This window comes from Salarias fasciatus, chromosome 18 (assembly GCF_902148845.1).
Source record: "Salarias fasciatus chromosome 18, fSalaFa1.1, whole genome shotgun sequence".
Lineage (NCBI taxonomy): Eukaryota > Metazoa > Chordata > Actinopteri > Blenniiformes > Blenniidae > Salarias > Salarias fasciatus.
Window position 1 is genome coordinate 29,090,649 of NC_043762.1, and position 23,500 is coordinate 29,114,148.

At 44.4% G+C, this 23,500-nt stretch overlaps 1 protein-coding gene across 1 annotated transcript in view; it reads right to left on the bottom strand.

Annotated features, from left to right (window-relative positions):
- Positions 1-974: 974 nt before the first annotated feature.
- Positions 975-23,500, bottom strand: part of LOC115404929 (telomerase protein component 1-like) — a 43,129-nt gene continuing 20,603 nt past the window's right edge. The window contains exons 26-58 of the mRNA XM_030114286.1: positions 23,180-23,359; positions 22,993-23,085; positions 22,259-22,394; positions 20,363-20,522; positions 20,051-20,184; positions 19,881-19,969; positions 19,534-19,648; positions 19,373-19,399; positions 19,078-19,288; positions 18,649-18,769; positions 18,374-18,498; positions 17,495-17,594; positions 17,264-17,419; positions 16,960-17,172; positions 16,702-16,758; positions 16,324-16,459; positions 15,632-15,865; positions 12,495-12,646; positions 12,201-12,308; positions 11,879-11,983; positions 11,672-11,801; positions 11,493-11,578; positions 10,609-10,741; positions 8,739-8,869; positions 8,534-8,658; positions 7,578-7,721; positions 7,245-7,344; positions 6,789-6,962; positions 6,281-6,302; positions 6,174-6,209; positions 2,783-2,865; positions 1,773-1,877; positions 975-1,549 (exon numbers count right to left, since the gene is read on the bottom strand). Coding sequence (XP_029970146.1) covers positions 1,430-1,549; positions 1,773-1,877; positions 2,783-2,865; positions 6,174-6,209; positions 6,281-6,302; positions 6,789-6,962; positions 7,245-7,344; positions 7,578-7,721; positions 8,534-8,658; positions 8,739-8,869; positions 10,609-10,741; positions 11,493-11,578; positions 11,672-11,801; positions 11,879-11,983; positions 12,201-12,308; positions 12,495-12,646; positions 15,632-15,865; positions 16,324-16,459; positions 16,702-16,758; positions 16,960-17,172; positions 17,264-17,419; positions 17,495-17,594; positions 18,374-18,498; positions 18,649-18,769; positions 19,078-19,288; positions 19,373-19,399; positions 19,534-19,648; positions 19,881-19,969; positions 20,051-20,184; positions 20,363-20,522; positions 22,259-22,394; positions 22,993-23,085; positions 23,180-23,359 — 4,041 coding nt within the window. The 3' untranslated portion in view covers positions 975-1,429. The remainder of the gene's footprint in view (positions 1,550-1,772; positions 1,878-2,782; positions 2,866-6,173; positions 6,210-6,280; positions 6,303-6,788; positions 6,963-7,244; positions 7,345-7,577; positions 7,722-8,533; positions 8,659-8,738; positions 8,870-10,608; positions 10,742-11,492; positions 11,579-11,671; positions 11,802-11,878; positions 11,984-12,200; positions 12,309-12,494; positions 12,647-15,631; positions 15,866-16,323; positions 16,460-16,701; positions 16,759-16,959; positions 17,173-17,263; positions 17,420-17,494; positions 17,595-18,373; positions 18,499-18,648; positions 18,770-19,077; positions 19,289-19,372; positions 19,400-19,533; positions 19,649-19,880; positions 19,970-20,050; positions 20,185-20,362; positions 20,523-22,258; positions 22,395-22,992; positions 23,086-23,179; positions 23,360-23,500) is intronic.

The window sequence follows — 23,500 nt, forward strand, 5'->3', positions numbered from 1 at the left end:
TCACCGGAGCAGCTTCGCGCGCTGATTGGTCAGTCTGGACTGTGTACTTTTTTACCGTAATAACGGAGACGAGCGTATAATCAACGTATAATCAAATATTACTGTGATCCTCCAGCGCGTAGAGTAGCTTTAGTTGAAAAAAATACATTGATGCCAGATTAAAAAATAATAAATACTACATTTTAGGGTTAGGTTATTGGGGGGAGTTATTATGTCTTTCAATCTGTAGATAATCTCTAATTCAGAGGTTTCAAAAATATGGTTTGTGGTTCACAACTGGCCTGCAAGAGGCTACAATCCAGCAGGATGACCTTGGTTCTAATTACAAAAAAAAAAAAAAAAAAACTAGAAAGATTTTCAATGGCTGGCTCTCTCATCTAATCTCTCAGTGACTCTACTAGTGTAAATGAGTGTGATGATCTGCTGACCTGTGCAGGGTTCAGCCTGCCTTCATTCATAATTACTGGGATCGACTCCAGTACCTGACCCCATGCTGGATACGGCAGTTATTTTGTTTTTTTTTTAATTGATACTATATAAATAATTTCTCAAGTGGGAGTGAACACTAAAACCTGGAATTGAATAGCAGGTGACAGCAATTGCCAAAAAAAACACAGAAAGCAAACATTAAATTGATGCCTAAATATTCACAAACTCAAACATGATATATGATCGCATACATCCAAGAACTATATAATCATCAAAAATATAATGGGGACAAACTGAGCCTCTCAAGAGGGCAGATGGCTTTTATATAGCCACTTTGAAAATATCGAACATGAGCTCAATAAAAGCTAAAACCCTTCTTCAAAGCCTTCATAAAACGGTGAACATAATGTTTCAGGTTAAATGTGTTTGCAACAAAGGATTTTACAATAAAGTGTTATCATATGCATAGTAGTTCAGATTTCAATGGCCAAGCAAACCCTGATCAACCTGAATAACTGCAGTCGATCAAAAGACATGAAACAACATGATGCTGTAGTGACTTTATTGAATGATTTGAAAAATAAAAGATAAGTAGTTCCACTTCATTGTGTCACAATACATACATTCTCACAAGCAAAAACAAACTCGCATCATAGAAAGGAAACATAGCTAGAGCTTGTTGTATAGACTTGCTTTATACATTGGCAAGTACTTCATTCAAAATGTAAACATAAAGCAGAATAAATCCCTGCAAATATCTTAGCAACATTTATTGCACAGTCGCCACTGTCAAAAGCAGTAAGAAAGAAAATATGACTGATATTCTTTGGTTAGTTCAGAATTTAGGTGCTTCTGCCCCTACTACATGTTCAGTGCAGCATTTCGGTGCTCTTCCCCTCACTACAGGACGAGCGCAGCAGTTAAGTCTTATCACCTCACATGCAAGGTCAGTGCAAGCATTATTTATAAATTTTGACTTTGGTGTGTAAAGTAGAGAGGATCACTCTTTCCAGGAGAGAATGTAGACCAGGCCGTATCCATCACCACAGACCAGCTCAGTGGGTTTTGCTGGATTTACTTCCAAAACCAGAACAGGTCCTTCACACACAAACATGCCCACCTAAAGGAAGAATTCACACACAGGTTAAAGTCATTTTTGATGTATTTACCTTTATGAAACTTGAGTAGAGAACATATTCATGTGATTTGATTTGCTGATCAAAGGTAACTGAATTCCTGTTCATTTACTTCACTTCCTTAATCTGCATTTACACACACGTTTCACTGCATGTTGCACCTCTGGACAATAACAGCTCTCTTGTTGCAGGACGGTGATGAAGTACCTGTTTCTTGGAGCTGCGGTCCCACAGCTTCACTGTGCGGTCGAGGGAAGCTGAGATGATGGTGGTGTCAGTCAGTCTCAGCTGAGTGATCCTGTCACTGTGAGCCTGACAATTAAAGAAACATCCCCATCAATAAACATCATTTACTCTATAACCATTTCTTCTCTGTGAGGTTTTACTGAAAGATCTGGATTTATGGAAGTAATCTGAACAAAAATAAAACCCATTGGGCTGTCACATGTCAGGATCTGTCAGTGCAAATCTCAACTGAGTGTTCTGCAAAATGCAACAAATTCCAGGTGAATTTTCACCCAACGTTTGGAGTTTGAGGCATTCTTGCAAAATATGCCAATTGTCTGTTCCATACAATTCCAAATTCAAATGAATGTTGTCACTAGTTTGCATATCTACTCACATGCCTAATATTCCAGCTACTCTCAGGACTTGTTGCAGCACAGTAGGATGAAATATTTTACGCAGTGCTTTTAGTTTAGGGCTTATTTGTCAAGGAAAAGCCCATCAACGTCTGTTTCATTTGTCATCACATGAAAATTTACCACAAAAGACGTCTCCTCTGTGCATTTCAGAATTTTTAGTTAAGTAATTTACATTTCAGCAGTTCATTTACATAATTCATTGAAGGAATTGCAACCCCCCCCCAAAAAAAACATTTTATATATAAGGCGAAAGAAGACGTTCTACTTTCATTTGTACAATGATTTCCTAATTTTTTCCTCAAAATGTTGGCATTGTAAAGTTAATTTAATTGATGTGAAGTGATTAAAGGGAAAGAAGCTTCAACAGAGCAGTACCTGCCTCTATCATCAGCACAACAATTAATTGTGTATATGATTAGAAGTAGCACAGAAACTACCAGATGTTGTCCAATTACAAAAATTTAGATGCACTGAACACAATCTAAAAAAGACAAAATCATGAAAATTTTATCGTAGTTTTCTTTTTTTTGTGGCCAAGCAATAAATAACATTTGTTGAGCTTCAGGGTCTTACAGGTTTTTTGTTGCTCCATGACAAAAGCTCAGGAGGCAGATTAAACCACATCTTGCCGTCCATGTCGCCACACACCACAAATTCTGACAAAAAAAGAAGAAACACATTCGACATTATGTATTTAAGTGATGCACAAAGGATTTGTTGATAAACACATAAAACATAAGTATCAAATGTAACTGTGTTTCTATTTCATCTCCACTGACCGCCGGAAGGCAGTGCTGAAAGCATGGAATGACTAATATCAGTGTCGCCACGAGGAATCCCAGAGACCAACCTCACTGAGAAGCCTCTGCAGAGTCAAAGACCAGACCCAGTGGGTGGGGAGTGGTGGCGTTCATGCTGTACTACCTAGAAAACGGTGCCGCCGTCACCCAGGAGGCATTTTCACATATGTCATCCAGTGGTACTCCCCTCAGAGCAGCCCAAGATGTGGACTCCGCTCTGCTGGAGTGGCAGCATACTCCATGGTAGAGGGAGGTTCAGCACCTGGTAAGAATGGTGAATGGTATCCATGATCCAGTGGGATAAGCACTGCTTGGAGAGAGCAGAGTCTTCGTCAGGGCCCCCATAACAGACCAAGGCTGATCTGAGGTACGAATTCCCCTTGACGTGTCAATACAGCGTCCTGGAGCTCTTACTGGGTACAGTCTCCCTGTCTCGATTAACACTCAATGGAGGGCCATATCGTGGGGGCTGTATAGACTGAATAGCCTGTAGCGCCTTCGGGAAAAGGACAACGTTCGAACACAGAGTGGCCCCTAACATCCGGATGGCACATCAGGCGTAACGGACTGACAGGCACGCTCACCTCACCCACGTCTCGCTCGGTAACAGCCAACAAAATGCAGTATTGCCTGCACCCGCTGCTGTTCCCGTGTTGACACAAGCCCTCCAGCACCGAGTTCAGCTCCCATGCTGGAGTCTGTGGGGCTCTCGGGGGCGAAGCCTCAGAGCCCCCTTGAGAAAGCAGACACCAGGTCGTGGCCCCCAGCTGTGCCATGAGGAGACCAGGCAAAGCACAGGATCCTCCCTGCCGACGCGGCACCACTTAACTTCCGTCGCACTCTGACATTCAGGATGGTCCTCCTGACAGGCTCCGCACAGCTGCTCAGCAGCGATTCTGGCCTTCCAGTTGCCACATGTATAAGTGGTCAGTGCGGATTGGAGTGCCAACCTGACCTCCGTGCTGGATCAACAGATCTCTTCTGTTGGGGGGGTGTTCCACGTTCTTGCTGTGAGAGACTGTGCTGCACAGGCACTTTTCCTGAGCTGGACGAAAGGGTCGTCACCAGCAACAGCATGTGACCCTCCTGAAGAATTCTCTGGGGTGTCCGTCCGAGCACGGGAAAGCGGCTAAGAGATCTAACAGAGGTCCTCTGGCCAAGGGTGCACCAGCGCGTCTTGGCGAAGTGGCCGGTAGAAAACCACGAGAACAGTGGGCCGGTTCCTCTGAAGCGACCCCTGCCCTGCTGAAAGACCCCAAATTGTGTGCACCGCTAACCAGCCAACCCAGATACCAATAAGCCAGGAAGAGAACGTACAGACAGTGCCTCCACTGGCACTGAAAAGCTAACACCCACTGTGTGGTAAACAGTACCACTGGGGCTCAGTAAAGGGTCGTCCATGCTTCACATGTCCGCGTGTCCCCCGTCCACTTTGGAACATCCGCACACCACCGACGCCCATGTGCTCACTCCCATGCTAAATTTCTGAAATCATGACAGCACGCGTTCCACGCATTTGCACTGATGCCTGCGCCCTCTCAGAGAAAAAAAGCTGCGCGCATGCACATAACCAAAATGGCGACCAAGAGAAAGCCGAGGGAGACGCAGCTCCTGTGTCTGCTGTACTTAGCCAAAAACAGAGGAAAAAACAAGCGTCAGTACAGTGTGCCGTGGCGGTGCTGGAGAACACTCTGGCTGGCGCATGCGCGACAGATAAAGCTACTCGGCGCAAGCGCGACTTCTGTGTGGACTCGGCGCACACAAGCAACGCGGTCACAAAGTCTGGCTGCAGCACGGACGTCCGCGAATCGATCAGCGTGGACCCTAGCAGACAGGAATTCATGACGATTTTTTTGTCACGGGGACAAATGCGCAATGCACACCCACGCAGACATGTGAAGCATGGACGGGTCTTAAGCTGGGGAATTGGTACAACGCAGCCTTGCAAGCAATGGAAGTGAACACTAACCCTGCTGCTAACAACAACCAGGATCACGCCGATACGCCGAGCGAGGGGCGCACGAATGGCCCCTCCACCACAGCAGCCAAGCAAACTGCATTGCCAACAGCCGCAGTCAGCACGTCAAGAAGCGAGGGGAAGGTAGTGCACGGACGCAGTCTCCCGACAGGGGTGGAGCTGGCTTAATACCCGAGTGCTGAGCAGCCCGGCTAGCGTTCAGCTCCTGGGCTGACACTACAACCCCTTTCCCACTGCAACTAGCGGGTCGACCTGTGTTTTCGACCCGCTAACGATCGGCTTTTGACTCCTTTCCCACTCCCAGCAGACCCGGGTCTAACCACCTGCGAGCTGCGTTTTCCCGCACTGATGGTGTCCCATGTTGATGACATCATCAGCGCGACAGAGCAAAGCGAAAGTAAACAATGCAGCGGAACACCGTCCCCGTTACCTAAAGACGAATCTCCTCTTCCCCACGGATCAGAAGCTCTTTGGTCTCGCTATCGTGCCAATAATGGGTCATCTTGACGAAGGAAATCTCACACTGTGTCCAGAAACAACAAGCGTGCTAACGTAGCCACGCCACGTCATCACGTAAATTACGGCGTCGACTCAGAGTCTGCCTTTCACACTCCTTTCGCCCCTCCCACTAAAAGCCGATAGAAGCCGACCCGTTAAAAACCCGGGTCGATTGCAGGGTTGAACGACCCGGGTCAAAATGTCGATTCCACCCTTTCACACTGCCACGAGGAGCCGATTATTAGCGGGTTTAAACGGGTGTTTTGGCCAGTAGGAAAGGGGCTTCAGAGTCTTGCACAGTCAACCAAAGGACAAGGGCGGTGCGATAAGCTGAGGGAAGGGGGCGTACGCCGCCTGCACAGCAAACGCAGATCACCGGGCTAGTATTCAGCTGAAGCTACGTCCAGGAGAGGGAGCGGACGCACCACGGTCCCTCTTCATTCTGCCCTCTCAGAAAAAACCCCACCCGCCACCTGTGGTTGTCAAGGCTGACGTTGTTGGTATGCACACTCAAACTGCACATGCGCGAAGGGAATACTGAATGCTTTCAGCACTGCCTTCTGGCAGTCAGCAGGGATGAAATAGAACTTCCAAGATAATTTTTTTCAGTGTAAATGGAACTTTCCCTCAGTTTTTTTTTTCTGAGAACAAATAGACAAGCAATTAAATGAAACTAAATGATAAATACCTTTGTCCTTTGTTAGAGCAGTTATGAGGCTCTCCCCTTTCTTAGCTCCTTCTTCTCCTCTTCATCTTCTTCCTCATCTTCTTCTTCTTCATTCCCTTTCTCCTGACTCTGCTGCTCATCCTGATTCTCCTGCTGCTCCTCATTCTCCTCCTGGCCTTGCTGCTGCTCCTTCTTCTCCTGCTCCTCATTCTTCTTCTCTTCCTGCTGTTCCATCACGTTCTGCTTCTCCTCATCGTCCTCATGATGCTCCATCTCTTCTTCATCCTCCCAATCTTCATCCTCCTCATCCTCCCAGTCCTCCTCTTCCTCAGCTTCTTCCAGATCCCCCATATCTTCTCCCTCCTCCTGATCTCCAGAGTCCTCCTCTTCCTCCTCCTCTTCCTCCTCCTCCTGATCTCCAGAGCCCTCCTCTTCCTCCTCCTCTTCCTCCTCCTGATCTCCAGAGCCCTCCTCTTCCTCCTCCTCTTCCTCCTCCTGATCTCCAGAGTCCTCCTCCTCCTTCTCTTCCTGACCCTCGACCTTCTTTTCCTTCTTCTTACTTTCTTGGAGTTGTGAGTGCTTCTCCTCCTCATCCTCCATTTCCTCATCTTTCTGATCTTCCTCTGCTTTCTTTGCCGTGTCCTTCTCCTCCTCCTCCTTGTCATCTGTCTTCTCTTCCTCCTCCTTCTCATTGTCTTCCTGCTCCTCCTCCTCATCCTCCTCCTTGTCCTCCTCCACATATCTATCAACCTCCTTCATGGTGGTTGAGCTGAATCCTGAATTGAGACTTCCTTTGGAGCCCATGTTGAACTGTGAGAGAGGACAATTTTTTTTTTTTTAACTCAAAACAGCTTAGTATTGATTCGATGATTCAGAAAACACGCCCATAAACAAAAGGAGCACAAAGCAGAATAATTAAACTTTGTGAAGCTTCAAAGACCCTTTTTTGCAAGTCTAATTTGATTGAATTTGATGAGATAAAACCTTGACAACTTGGAAAATAGGAATCCAATCCTCAGTGAAGTGGAGATTATTCAACATTGTTGAGGTTGACCAATGACTGAGAGAAGTCATCGTCACAGTAAAACTCACCAAGAAGCCGATGACAACAGTTCCGTCTTGTTCACCGAGCAGCCACACACTATTGTTGTCATTACGGATTATAGCATGGAAACGAACAGTGACACGCCAGCTTGAAATGAGAAACACACAGAGGGGATTTAAGGTTTTCCTGAACAATGCAAACTCTTTAATGTATAAGAAACAAAACTAAGTAACTGCTTTGAATTTAACCAAATTGGATACCAATATGACAAACAGGATTTGTTCACAAGGTGTGCGACTGAAAATATCTGCCAACAATCTTTCACCAAGTGGTTCACCCTGAATTGTCACTTCAAAAACTCAAGCTCTCCGAGAACTCACTTTGTGATCATATGTTCCCATGTGTTGCTCATGTCAAGTGAGACGTCGAATATCTTCCCATAGGAGGACACCCCCAGCAGGACTGAGCAGTAGAAGAGGTGCTGCACTTGTTCTGTCACTTTGTAGGAGGTCGCCTTCACCAGGCTGCAAGGAATAAACACAGAACAAGCAAACTGTTATCCAATTGAACACGAATGCAAGATATATTTTTTGCACTTTTCAGCAAGCAGCACCATGTTGGTTCTGCATTGAAGTAAAGCTCAAAGTTGTGTATTATGTCTGCAATACACAAATGCCTGTAATGTGTATTCATGACTAATTATTTTCAGGACAAAAAGATTGATTTTGACTTCATGTGTGACAGGTTGATGCATCTCGATTGTGACTGAATGCCTGTACAGAAGTCCCAGAGTTCACTGTCATGAGTTGTATACATCAGCACAAAGTTCTACTTGGAGGCATTTTTTTTTTAAGCTTTTGAATTATTTTGAGGTGAAAATGGAGGCGATGAGGATTACACCTGGAATATCCTGTCAGAGGAGAAAGAACAGGAATGGAAGGGTCATTTTAGGATCGTGAGTTACACTTCTAGTGGGAGCTGCAGGGACAGAAGAGGACTATATGAGAGCAATGTTTGAATGTCACAAAGAAAGGTGAATAAAATGTAGAAGTGCCCCAATGTGACTTAATTTCAGATGTTACCAGAAACAAACAAGAAAAATTAGAGATGTAGCTTCAACAATCAGACGAAAATGGACAACATGGAAACTGCATTTGGTAAACATAGACGCAATTGTTTAGCCTTCTGTAACACAGTGACTGTACACTGAACTATCTGGACTCACCTCACCGTCAAAACAAAAATCAAGGCTCTGATAAGTTTTTAGGTAAGAAAAGCTTTAGAGTAAGATTAGATTGACCACAAAGAAGAGAGATATCAGAACTGTGATATTTACCTGGCCTTGTTGTGTTCTTCATTCCACATCATCTCCCAAACGTCAACCTGCAGCGATGTCTTGTTGCTAATAGCTAGCTGGTCTTTGGGCATGAAGCAGGCTGCTGTGATGGGGGAGTCGGACACCTGACACAAACATTCATCTGGTTCACTTCAACATGAAAACATATGTCTGCATCAATAACCGTTCTCGTGGAAACACTCACCTGTTTGTGGGTAATAATGGCGTGGTGACGCCACACCTCCACCAAACCGGACTCATAACCAGCAACAAACATTTCACCGTTTTCAGAGTAGCTCATAACTGCAACAGACTTCTTCTGGTCCTTAGGATAGTCTGTCCAGAAAGGGGATAATATGAGCTGAAGAGGAAACTGTGCTCATCTAGCTGTGCTGCAACTGAACAATCCGCATCTGTACATCTACACTTGCAAGATTAAAAAAACCAGAGGTTTTTGGTTTTATTCAGATTAAAAAACATGATGAAAGCTGAAGTTACTGTAGTTCTCTAACGCCTGCTTTTCATCATCTTGAACATAAGACCAGGGTGTGTCTATTTCTGTCTCTGTATCCTTTAATTTCAAGTCTATTCACCCCCATTGTAATGTTCTTATTAGTCAGCATGAAAATAGTCATGAACTGAGTCCAAGTGCAGCAAGACCAGGTCGAGAAGGAGAGAGCAGAGAACAGCAACAACACTCTCCTGATCCCCCTTGTGGAAATCATTTCTCTGTATTTATCACATCCTTCAAATGGTTAAACATACCTACACATGCTAGGAGCTACTTTCAATTCCATTTCCCTACTCATCACCTACATAAGGTGGTGGTGAAAGCACTGAATGTTCCCACTGAGCATGCGCACTTTGGGTATGCGTACCAACAGCATCACCTGTGACCCCTGGATGACGCTCGAAGGTGATAGGTGTGATAGAGGTGGTACAGGTCATGAGGGCCTGGCCATCCTCTCGCAGGGTGAACGATGTTCTTCACCTCCTCACTTTTTTCCAAAGCGCCAAAATCTTGCACTATGTGGCTTTCCTGCGGCTCTTAGGCAAGCTGACGTCAGTGATGGCCGCAATACAACAATAGGTGGAAGCTGTTTGTTGAGTGGTGCAAAGTGTGTAGGGAAGACCCTGTGCTGTGCCCGGTCCCTGCGGTCCTGGAATTTTTGCAGTCTCTCCTGAACAGGGGCCGATCATCTAACCTGAGGGTGTATGTGGCAGCAAAATCGGCACGACATGCAGGCGGCACAGTTGGGAGCCACACTCTGGTGTAGAAACTCCTCATGGGGTCTGCGAGGCATCACCTCCCCAAGAGCCCCATGAGCTCCAGCCTGGGACCTACATTCAGGACTGGAGGGCTTGTATCAGCTTCCTTTTCAGCCCTTGGCAACAGCGGCGCTACAGTGGGCGTCAAGCAGAGACTGCCTTTCTACTGGCCATTACCTCTGCTAAATGTGTGACGAGTTACACGCTCTGTCTGGTAATCCATGCCTGAGGTGGCGTCCGGACAGTGTGGGCGTCACTCCATGGCCAAATGCTGCCCCCTCACCCCCCCAAAACGTGCTGTCAGGTTTGCACTCCGAGTAGCTGATTTGACTCAGTCGAGATGACCCTCCAGTCCTGGAGGCAGGGCGGAGCTCTTGTGCCCAGTCAGAGCTCTGAGAAGCTACATGGACGTGACCACAGAAGTGTCAGTCACAATCCTCGTGGTCATGCAAGAAGTTTCTTCAGGAGCCAAGCCTCTGGTGACACCGGGACTTAATAGCTTCCCACGGTCACAGGTGACGCTGCTGGTATCCATAAACCAACTGTGCATGCATGAAGGAAACATTGAGTGATTTCAGCACCGCCTCCTGGCGGTCATCCGAGGTTCATAGAAGCGTAGCTGCATTTTTAGCTTTTGCTCTTTTGCTTTATTAATCACTTAGTTGACTTCAAAAATGCAGTTCATCCATTCATATCCTCCTCATTCGCTGTGCCTTATCTCTATTCAATCTACTTGTCAGCCACTAAAAATGATCCCAACCTGCACGGGAAGTGTCACATGAGCACAGTTTGGATGATCAGCTGATCTGTACCTCGACCCGATGCCCACATGCGAACTGAGCGATCTTCAGACACTGTGATGATTTCGTTGAATTCCTCCCTCAGAACAAAACCTTGAACGGCTCCACTGTGACCGTGGAGGGTGGCGATGTGCTCCACCTGGTCAGAAACACAGACAAAACACTGCAAATGTGAAACATGAAACATGAGTTTAACCAGTTGTCTTGAAGACAAATGGCGTTGTTGTTTTACCTCTCAGCAGCAACCATGGCGCATAGGGGTGTCAACGGCTACACGCGTAAATGTATACACGGAGAACAAATCATAACCATTTAGAAAAATCAGTGACCGTGCACACGTCATTTCCCTCCTCCTCCTCGTTCTTTCTCCACCAATAAACATATTGGTGTAATGATTTTGCCTGAAAGCTTCAGATAATAACATTAACTAACTAAATGTTTCCTCGAGAGCAGTGATCCACATACACAATAAATACATGCGTTGTAATGTTACGTTGATTTAAAAAAAAAAAAAATCCACAGTCACACCAGAGTTGTGTTTCAGTTGACTCGGGGACGCGATGGCCTCCGACAAGGAGCGGAGCGCAGTGCGGCAGCTTTTCTAGCAAACTGGAAATACTGCTGGGTGGAGGCTGTGTCAGGAAAAGCTGGTTTACAACAGCATGGGATTATGAAGTGCTGGATTTCAATGGAGACCGAGCCCTCTCGTAGTAAAAGATCATAAGTCACTGACGTCTCATGTAACCGGATGCACGAGTAGAAAAATTGTAAACATTTACACCCCTAAAGACACACAGAACAGGTGAGGATAAACCTGAAAGTCAGCTATTAATGAGTGGGGCTGCTTTCATGTGATGTATTAATTAAGATATAATTTCATACCAACTGACCTGCAAAGGCTTCCAGACCTTCACCATCCCATCATTAGATGCAGTGAACACAGTCATCTCTCCAGGCTTGATTTCTTTTTCCTTGTCTTTGTTTCAAAATGAGAGAAAAAAAAAAAACAGAAGTTAAAACAAAAAACAAACATTGAGCATCTGCTCTGTCTTCCCCAGAAGTCCAGCACCTGTGTTTGCCTGGAGGCAGCAGTGGTTGATGCGTTGCTTGTGAGCGGCGATGTGGCTGACCTCTGCCTTTGTTTCCCACTCCCACACATGCAGCTCCCCGTCTGCAGACCCTGCAATCACATGTTCTCCCTGCTCACAGGGAGCTCAGTCAGTTCAGCCTCAACATGACAGATTCTCCTGGAGACACAGTGGAGCAGTTTACTCACCAGGCAGCAGACTGAAGTCAGGGGACTCTTCCAGGAGATTTCTCTGACGCACTGACCTGCCTCAAGGTCCCAGAAACAAAGTCTCCCATCATCTGAGGAGCTCACCTGAGACAGAAACCAGTCCATGAAGACAAAGCTCTCTGAGATAAATCAACAATGTTCAGTGCTTTCAACATATTTCAAATACGTTCCTCTTTGAGCCACTGAGGGACAGAAAACACATCAGGAGTGAATATAGCTGCTGCCAGCATGGAAACCTTGGATAAGAGCCAATATGGGGCTGACACTGACAGGCAGGACTCCAGCTGTGCTGAAGACTCACCACACAGCCGTCAGTCCAGGCGCAGCCGGTGATCCAGTCCCGGTGAGCGTGATGCAGAGGTTTGGAAAGACGGCCAGGCACCGAGCTCACGTCCCACAGCATCAGAGCCTGAAACAAGCAGAGCATTTCAACATCATGTCTTATTACATGGGGACATTTCAGAGGGAGTATTAAAGGTTTCTCCCTATTTGTCATAACATTAAAGTTCTTCCATTCAATTCAAGAGAACATTAATCAGCATTTCTCTTGATGTTTTAAAAACCAAGTAAACAATCAATGGAATGTTTTTGTTACCTGATCTTTTCCACCAGAGAGGAGCTGTTTCCCATCAGGACTGAAGGCCAGGCAGGTGACTGATGAACTGTGGCCCTTCAGCAGCGCACATGGAAGGTCCGGTGGGTCATGAGCAAGAGTCTTTATCCGCCACAGAGCAACAGTATGGTCCTCTGATGGGAAAAGAAATACAACATGACTGACATCTGAAAAATGTTGACAGTTGACTTAATTATATATTTTTTTTTTTTTTACAAATTTTTAACAGTTATATTAGTCGAACAGAACAATAAAAGGAAAGAAAAAAAAAACACTAGAAACAATAAAAACAATTTCCGAGTAAAGATGCACACCATGAAGTCAAGAAAATCCCTGCAACATAATGTTGGAGACACCAGGCTCTACGTATCTCAGATAGGGTTCCAAACTACATGAAGTCGGTCTGTTTTTCCATGCAACATACATGTCAGGTACTCCAGTGGCAGTAACTGCCGCCCTACTTTTTGTCAGCCTTGAACAGATGGTTCTCTCTCATTGATCCACTACAATAAAAGATTCTTCCTTGCTGCATAAGTAAGAATATAATCCAGCCTCTTATTGTGTTGAGATGTTCAGTGTCAGCTTGGGAGGCCCAATTAGAGAGACAGTGTCCATCCCCAATCTTAAACCCAAAATCTCTTCAATTTCAGACACATTAGACCTTTGTAATTTACAACATGACCAAAAACAATGAGTTAAGGTACCAATTTCCATTTTGCATTTAAGACACATAGGTGAAAGAGGAGGGTTGACGCCCGGTTGGGAGATATGTGATTCTGTGTATGATTTTTAAGTGCATTGCTTGGGTTCGAGAACAGACAGATATTGTTTTCGTATGCCTCCAGACATCCTCCCAGTCTTCATCACGTATTACAGTATTTAGCTCTTTCTCCCATGTGTCTTTAAGATTCTGCAAACCTCGTTGGGGTGCTGAATACATAACTTCACAAACTAAACACAGATCTCTATCTCTTGAAAATAATTTCTCAAGAAGAGAGCATTCACAGTTTTCGGCTAATGTGGTACTGTGCAAGATATAATGCCTTATATGCAAATAACAAAAGAAATCATGTCTGGGTATAGAATATTTCTCGATCATTTGTGTAAATGCTATGACCACACCATCAGAGAGTAGATCCCTCAGTCTATGAATGACATAAACCCCACAGTTAAAAAAAAAAATCAAACATCCTGGGCTGAAGGTCAAGATTATTCAAAATAAGGGCGAGAACAGATGTAAACTTTGATCTTCCCTCATGTCGACGTACTATTTGCCACGTCTTGAGTATATTAAGAGTGACTGGATTATTAGAACTCAAATATTTTCAGATTTCTTAAAGGACCTATATCATGCAAAATCCACTTTTTTAAGGTTTTTAGAATGCCCCAAAGTTGAATTCCCTTAAAAACCACCCCCAAAAGGTTATTTGCCTTCATCCACGCATGTCTGAGTAATCTCTTCCAGTCTGCTGCTCTCTGCAGCAGCCCCTCCCTTCGGGTAGGAAACAGCTCGTTTGAAACTCTTCAAACCTAAGTACGTCACAAAAGTTGAACTCCTCCCCACCACTTCTCCCACCCCACCCCAGACAACACGCCAACTCTCCTCTGACCAGCAGCAGCTGATTCGCATTTTCCACTGAGGAAACACTCCCCCCCACCCACCCCCCCTCCCGCAGGCCCTCGGCAATCAGCGTTGCTGCTTTTTGTATCTCCGATTACGGAGATAAACTTTAACCATCGTCTGAAAGCAACAATCAAGCAAGAGCAAGAGTCTGAAGGGTCTGAAGGGTCTGCGCTTGGTGAGTTTCTAACAGGAAAAGATGTGTTTGCGTGTCTTTGCGTGTAGAGAAGCTAGAGCTAAAGAGCTAAAGCTAACCCTTAGAGACGCTAATGTAGATCCGATAGGTTGAAGTAGCTGTCAGTCAAAGTCCACAGGGGGAGAGGTGGGATTTTCAGTGAAACTGAGCGTTTTCTCTTCCGGGTTTCAGAATTAACCTCCGAAAATCTTTTATTTAACACAAAATGACTTTTCCTTAGCCCCAAAAATAAACTATTACCATGTTAATGCCAATCATAGGGTTTGGACGAGCTAAAAAAAGCATGATACAGGTCCTTTAAAGAATAGTAAATTCTTTAGTGGGTACTTTGTAAGGTAAGCTTCAATTCCTACACAAATAGAGTTTGAGTTATTTCTCCTGCAGTCACAGCTGACATGTTGTAATATTTGGTAAATCTAAATCACCTGAAGCAGTTGGCAGCAGTGTAGCCATCCTAAGTTTTGGTCTGATCTTACTGCACATGAAAGAACTTAGCCAGCCATTCAGGTGTCTTATCACCTTATTTGATTGGAATCATTTTAACACGACACAGCAATCAAGATAATATATTCATTTTGACCAAGGCTATATGTCCCAGACAGGAAATAGGCAAAGAACTCCATCACTTCAAATCCTGCTTCACTTTTTCAAACAGGGGAACAAAGTTTGCTTTGTGCATTTACTCAAATTTTGAAGTTATGAATATACCCAAGTAAATAAATCCTGCAGGAGACCACTAAAAGGGAAAAGAAAGCAAGGCAGATGGTATTGCATTACGGCTCCTAGTGGCATAGCTTCAGACTTGGCCAGATTTATTTTAATACCCAGAGAATGTGCTAAACAAATCAATAATCCCACGTAAAGCTGGTATCGATGTTCCCAGATTGGAGATAAATCAAAACATCATCTGCATAAAGACGCATCCTAAGTTCATAATCATGCTGTATAGCAGGTGCCATCCTTATGGCCTCTGCCATTGGCTCAATTGTTAGAGCAAACAAAAGGGGTGATGAGGGGCAGCCTCGTCTGGTTCCTCTATGGGAAACAGTTTGATTTAAGACCATTAGTTAAAATATCTGCCTGCAGACTATCACACAAAATTTTGACCCACGGAATAAAATCATCACCAAGAAAAACTTATTTAAAGTGTAAAATAAATAAGCCGGTCAACGACTCCTCAGCATCAAGAGAAAGCATGACACATCCACATCTCTTAGCTAGAAAACCTGAGTTACATTGAGAAGGCACCTGACATTATTGCAGGAATACGAGTGTATCAGTGTTAAAACCAGTCCTGCTTACCGGACGCTGTTGCCAGGTAAGTGGAGTTTTGCGCCATTGCCAGGACGACACCCGACTGCGAAGCAAACATGCCTACATACTCTAGGCTCCCCTCCTTGTTCTTGTACGCCCTCAGTCGTTGATCACTTCCTGCAAACACCAGTACTTCTGTCTTTTTCTTCTTTGTCTCCACAACGAGCCACAGCATGCAGTGGATGGACAGTTCGACGAACTCAATGGACTGGATCTTCTCTCCTGCAGTCACATCACATCATGTTGTGGTTGGCAGAGCGTGGCTTACCAACACTAAAACTGGGCTAATTGTTAAACTAATACAAAAGAAATTCAACATGGGAATAGGCAGATTTGATCATGACGAGAGCCACAAAATTTTTCTCCATTACAATCACAGAGCCAAGTACTTGATATTCATCTCGTACATGCATTAATATAGCAAGCCCAGAGTCACGATAAAAGTACATTGAAAACATCTTCATACCATCAGATCTGGAACTGATCATTTATTGATTTGATTTGATTTTTTTACCCATCCTGTTTAATTATATAAACTAGTGTCATGAGGCTCCACTGTATATATAACTACAGTTATTTGACTTTTTAGTGCGAACCACTTTCCATTGTCATGTTTAATGGACATTTCCAGCGCTGTCATCTTGTTTTTTGGAAAACGTATTCATATCACAAAAACATACCGGATTCGAGGCTAAAGATGTTGATGCTGTCAAGGTGGTATCCCACTGCAACGTAGTCTCCGTGTGCAGCCACACACAGAGCAGCAGGCCCAGATTTGTCACGCTTCTTTTTCTTCTTAGGAGGCTCCTGCAGACTCTATCAAAAAACAGAGTATACAAGTTGAAGAAAAAAAAAATAAAAGACTCCGAGAATATTCACAGAGCCAGTTGCACGTTGTTACTTTACATCACTGTGAGTCAGTTTTAATGTGGAGACAGAGGTGAGGCCAACTGGAAGATTTCACTGTACACAATGTTAACATTAAATATGATGATGCAGATAAGTGAGGTGAATTTAAAGTGAAATATTTCGAAGTAAGTAAGTAAGAGCTTACTGACCTCAGCACTTTTCAATGTCGCGACTGAACGTCCAAGTCCACCTGACCACAGTCGGATCTGTTTGTTTTTTGAACATAGAAAAAAAAAAGAATGCATCAGAAATAGTAAAGTAAGAGTTTGCTTGCTGCACATGTGCAGATGTAAAGGATTGATGTACATGAGTAAATGAATAAGTTCTAAAGCCACTTTGCTACAGCGGTGCAGCAATGATTCTACCTTCAGCCATCACTGTCTTCAGTATGTAAAGTAAAGCCTCACCGTGTGATCAGAGCCAGCTGTCAGCAGCAGCAGTTCTTCCTCCAGGAAACTCAGAGCCTCTGTGGCTCCGTCATGAGCCTGGAAACATCCCACACAGGTGGAGGTGGGCACCGACCACACCCGCACCTCTCCGGAGATGGAGCCAGAGCAGAGCATCGAGGACGTAGACGAGAAGGCCAGACTGCGCACGGACCGCTGGTGACCACGAAGCAACTGAGGAGACGAAAAAACGCAGAGGAAGGTTTTGGCCGAATGCTGCAGCGGTCTGGATGAACTGTAATTCTGGATCAGACCAGAGTCTCACAGGAAGCTGCTGATTCTGGAGCCACTTCCACACCATCACGTCTCCGTTCCAGCAGCCAGCAGCCAGCAAGTGAGCTTCAGGGTCAAAGGTCACACAGTTCAGGGGGCTGATGCTTGAAAGAGAGGCCACTTCATGGCCTTTAGTGGAGGACCACACCTGAAGAGCAGAACGTTTTTACTCATTGTGAAAGACGTTGAAAAGATCAGAATTGTTGAAATGTTTGAGACACACTTTTAGCTTGAAGTCAAGGGAAACCGTCACAAGGTGCTTCTTGTCTGCACTGATGTTACTGGCTGTTATTGCATTATTGTGGCCTTCAATCAGAGCAGTCCTGCAGTGAGAGGAAGCAGAAATCAGGACACCTACCGTATTTTCGGCACTATAAGGCTCACTGGATTAATAGGCGCACAGTCAATTAATGGCTTTTATTAAAAAATTAATATATGGGGCGCACCGCATTTTAAGGTGTATAGAATAGTATGAGCGAAATACATAATGGCAGTCTAGGTGGTTACATTCTCGGTTGAAATGTGTGAGTAAAGCGACATATCATAGCGAGTTTGACTGAGGATCGCTCCTCTTCACGGATGTGCAGCTCAGAGCGGCCACGACTGGTCGAACTCGCTTGGTCACCGGGGTTCAGCCAGCTGCCGTCTCCTGAGTGAGGTGCCCCGCCGACAGCTCAGCCGCAGCCGGCCAGCCGCTCCTGGCGGGTGGGCTGCCGGGCGGGGGCCGGCCGTTCTCAGAGTCGCAGCTTGCAGGCTGCCGCCCGGCGTCCGGCCGCTTCCCACGTCGGCCGGCTGTGCAGCTGCGTGCCGTGCTCCGCGATTGGGAGAGTGGAGAATGTGCCTGAAGCTTCATGTTTGCCGTTCTGTTTAAACTAGCTAGCTTAGCAGTTTAGCAAGCAGGGATTGTTTGCTCATGTGATCAGGGTGATTACCATAATACCCGCAAAAAAGGCGCATCGAATTATAAGGCGCTCTGTTGGGTTTTGAAAAAATTACAGGCTTTTACGTGCGCCTTATAGTGCAGAAAATACGGTACAAGAGAATCATTTGTCATTAGTTTAACTGAGGATGTGAAAGGATTTCCTCTGAACGCTCGTCTCACCTGCATCCATTCTCCACATCCCAGAGTTCGATGCGTCCATCAAAGGAGGTGGTGGCAAGACGCCCGTCCTCCACAAACATACAGCTTGAGATGCCATCGCAGTTGCTCACCAGAGACTTCACTTCCTGCTCACAAATGGAAGAAAGAAGGCGTGTAACATAAACTCCTGTTTCTAAAACAATCCATTTAATTTGTTAATGAGATGACGTGTGACTTCCACCAAGTGGAACAGAACAGAAGGGAGAAAATAACATTTGTAGAACTTGTGTTCGTACCAGTCCAGTCTGTACATTGAGGAAAAGCAGCATTCCCTCACAGCTGCCGACCACCATCCGTAGTTTATCCGGGCTCAAGGCAACGCAGGTTGGTTCAGAACGGAGAGTCGACCTCAGCATGCTGAGATGAAACAGAACAAAATATGAAATAAAGTTATGCTCACAGTTAATCTATCACAAAGTTTTAACACCTCATTTACCGATTTCTGATTGTAAGGGATGTGCATTAAATGGTCCTGCATTCTCACAGTATTTAAATAGCACCTACATACATTTCTTTAATTAAGAAAGAAATGGGGGGCAAAAAAGAAAGAAATGGAAGTCTAGCTTAGAACTATGCAAGTTGAAATATATTCCGTTTCTAAAAAATGAATTCAAAAAACTAAATCAGGCATGACTGAAAGCCAGTTTTGAAAAAGACGGGTTTACCTGAACTCTTGAGGATCATAATTTAGACTAGAACGACACTCAATAATCCGGTTTCCTCCTTTCCCCACCAGACCTTTGGCCCAGGACTGAGCAGAGGTCTCTGGAGGACAGTGAAGGGCTTCTTGGATGAAAAGAGCCGGCCAGGAGGAGAGAACGGCACTGTGGCCCCAGAGGAAGTTGTGGCAGTCCCAGACGTTTCCACAGAAGGGTCCTGACAAGACAAAGACGTGATGTGATGAGGACTGAAAACACACTGAGCAACAATTCCAAGGCTAAAGGTTGTTTAAACACTTACTTGAGTGGCCAGATTTACTCTCCTTCTCTACAGGAAAGACAGAAATTCACAGGATTGCAGACATCAGGATGTTTCATTCATTACTATCAAGACTACTATTATACACAAAACAGCTTCAGAAGACGTTCCTTCTATTATATGAGCTGATCGTCTGTACTCACTGTACAAGTCGTACATGTCCATGAGGTGCTGCAGGAGCCCGTTCCTCACGTTAGCATACAGGAAATAATAGTTGGACAGCAACGACTCGGCTGCCTCCATCTGTCCACTTTCAATCTGACCAAAGCCAAATAAAGACATGTACTAGTTAAAATATTCAGTAAATATCAAGCTCAAACATGCTTAAAAGTGTTTAGCTTATTACTGAAATAAATATATTCTCATTATTGGAGATTTGCTGGTAGATGATGCTCATTTGCTGCATCACAGGACTGTCAAACTGTTGAACGGTAGAAAAGTCCCACTGTTGATGTGTGAAGTAGTACTGATGAAACCAAGGCTTCCTCACCAGGCTTTGGGGCAGGTGCATGACAGAGTTGACCTCACAGTGAAAGAAGGTCTCTTGTCCCTCAGGATCAGCCCGTGTCCACAGATGAGCTGCAGAAAAAGGAGACTTTTAATAAGCACTCACCTACAGTTTATACATTAAGAACACTCAAAGAAATCAGCAGAGTTTACCAGCCAGTATGAGGTGGGCTCTCTTTGTTTCACTCTCTGCTGGAAGGAGAAAGTCCTCAAAGGCTCGCTTCACCTCCACATTTTTCAGAGTCAGCAAGTCGCTGGTATTGTAGCAATGAGATGGATCCATCAGGCTGCAGGAAACAGACCAAAGAGATGTAATGCGTCTCTAACATTCACATTGCTGAACAATGCATCCTTTGGAATTGGGGTTGAGATTCAAATAGAGCTGTCGAGGAAAACAGCGTCTCATGAGGTGAAATGAAAGAATACTCGACGTTACAACTTCTTGAAGCAAGTTGAGAATTCTACCTTTGTAAACTCTGCACTATGCGAGTGAAAGCTGCCATGGGAATGCGTCCTGTGGGCTTCCTGGACAGCTGCAGGACTTCCTGCCATGTGACCTGTCCTTTCTGAGAGGACAGACTGTTGCATGTGTTCAGCACAGAGTACAAGTCTCTCTCTTTCAGACCTGAGAACGGAGAAAACAAGAAGACAGACATGGTCGGTTCAGTTTCAGCATCTTCCTCTAAGTTTCATTATCATCAAATATCATTAAATATCAACATATAAGTTTGAGGATGGAGGTGGTTCCATTTGGACAGCTTGGATTTGAAGACGCAAAGACAAAAAAAAAAAAAATAAATAAAACCAACAACCTTCCAGTCAACTGTTCTAAACTGAACCACAGTTGAATATATCTTTTACATCAATGCTTCGAAGAATTATCATCTTGTCATCATCATACTGTACACCATCAGGTACTTTTATCAGTGCTGTCTTCTTTTAATTTCTCTGTGGAAGCAGTCAATTGGTTTAACTCATATTTATCAAACAGGAGGGCAAGTGTCTGCATCAGTAAATCTCAGTCAACATATCTCAACTGTAACTTCAGAGTTCCCCAGGGATCCATATTGGGGCCTATTTTATTTAGTTTATACATAAATGATCTGCCTTCTGTCTGTCCAGCTGTCTCCATACAAATGTACGCCGATGACACAGTTCTTTATACACATGCTGAAACCAAACAACAAGCAGCAGAGAAACTGAATGCAGCTACGGTCCATGTGTCTGACTGGTTGAGGAACTCATGCTTACATCTAAACAGAAACAAAACAGTGTGTATGTTTTCCTCATGTTAAGTCAACAGAATCCGACCCTGACATTGTGATCAAATGAAACAGTAGTCAGGTAGTGTCAGAATTTCAATATCTCAGAATCACATTAGACTCAAACCTGACATTCAAAAAGCACATTAAAAAGGTAGAAGATACAAATAAATTCAATTTGGCCAATTTCAGACACATAAGGCCATACCTAACCACAGATGCAGCAAAATGTTTTATTCATGCCATGATCTTCTCACACATAACATCCTGCTTCACAACCTGGTCACAGACAAACCAAACCACTTTGAAACCCACAGAATCCCTACAATCACACATTAAAAACACTTGATCAAAAGTCCAACCTTTATCACCATTGTCAAATAGTTCAGAAATACAACTTATTTAATTTCAATAGATTTCCACTTTTTTAGATGCATGCCTGATCTTTAAGATATTAAATGGGCTTGCACCTCCACCACTACACAGATTCATGAAACAAACAGAATGTGGTCCCAGAACAACCAGGACAGCTCCAGAGGGGACTGTGAGGGACATTCAGACAGTGTGTTTGGAGAGACGGTCCTCTCTGTTAGAGGCTCGCATCACTGGAACAGTCTCCCCACTGAAATAAGACAGAACTCAAACTACTCGACCTTCAAATCCAGCCTCAAGAGATGGCGCAAAACAAACCAAATTAGTAATCATGGATCAGTACAAGCTAAACTGTCACTGGTTTTACCCATACATCCCTAAAGTCTTTTGTATTGTATTTTATTGTATGCTTTTGTATGAATGGTTTTTATTTTCCACTTTTAACAACCTGCTCAGGGACTACAGATGGAAATCAGCTTATGGCTAACTCTGGCATATTTACACTTTTACTGGAAAAGAAGTGTTGATCATTATGCACTGTCCCTGACAGATAGATGAATAAACAAACAAATAAATAAATAAACAAATAAATCTGTGTCATTTTCCTACTAATAACCCTGCAGTCACTAGATTCCTCCACTGTAACAATGATTCAATTGTGAAGACATACAAATTTTGAAATAGGACTAACACCAGCATTAAAAAGTATGTGCATGACTAATCTTACCAGTGGTGCTGACAGTGAGCACTGCCAGCGCCCAGCGGAGTCCCTGCATGTCTCTGTAGTGTGAGCAGAGTCTCTCCAGGCTGTACTGCACCAGCTGGCTCAGAGACCCTGGGATACCCAGAACATTCTCCTTCAACTGAGACACAAAGACAGACAACAACACATTTAAAGTAAGAGTAAAATAAATAAACGAGAAATTGGCACTCAGAGAGCGCAGACCTCCGCCACAGCTCAAATCAGTCACCAACAACAATAAGAACACCATATATAATCAAACATTGTGATCGGGGGTGTGATCAGAGCGGAGCGCTGCAGCATGCGGTGCCTCTCTCTGTCGCCCTCTCTCCCTGTGTGTATGTGTGTGTGTGTGTGTGTTTATCTGAAAAGGAAAAACCGAAAAGCAACATAATTTATGTTATTTTACTTCATTTTAATTTGAAAATTGACCCCTGTCGGCGGGCCTGCCCAACCATGTGAAAGACTCCCTATCTCTCAATGATAAAGAATCCTTTAAAAAAAAATCCTCGATCCAGACAGTGATCCGGATCATCACCAAAATTTAATGGATTCTACATTAGCCCAAGACCCACCGCTCCACAAAGTTTCATTGCAATCCATCCATTACTTTTTCCATAATCTTGCTAACAAACCAACAAACCGACATGATTACATAACCTCCTGGCGGAGGTAATAAAACTACTGCAAACGTGATTAAAAAGCATCACGGCACCAACCCTGTCGAAGGAGGCAAAGTTCCTCAGGTCTTCACAGGCCAGGTGCAGGTAGAGAGGACTCAAAGCCCCCTTCTTCATGATCAGCGTCTGGAGCTAAAAAAGTGAACACATAACAATTTTAACTGAGAAAAAGAATCACAGACGTTACACAGATGTGAAGTCTTCAGCAGAAAAGTAAGAAGAAAACCTGGCTGTTGAACGCAGAGTCACCAAGTTTCTTCCCGAAGGCGTCCAGCTCCTTTTTAACGATTTCCCTGCGGTCCGGCACGGTGAGCGGTCCCAGGGAAAACAGGACTGTGCCTGTTTTCTTGACCAGCGTTTGTAACAGAGGCGCTTTGGAGGTCATGCTCACAACCAAACACACACCCTGAAGAACAAAAGACAACCTGAGTGGCAAAAACGTCTGATGACGAGCAGAACACACCATGAATTTAAGACTTACTCAACTCGTTGAAGACAAGTTCATTTCAGTTACTTGATGTTCATGAGCATCAGTGATGAGTTGCGG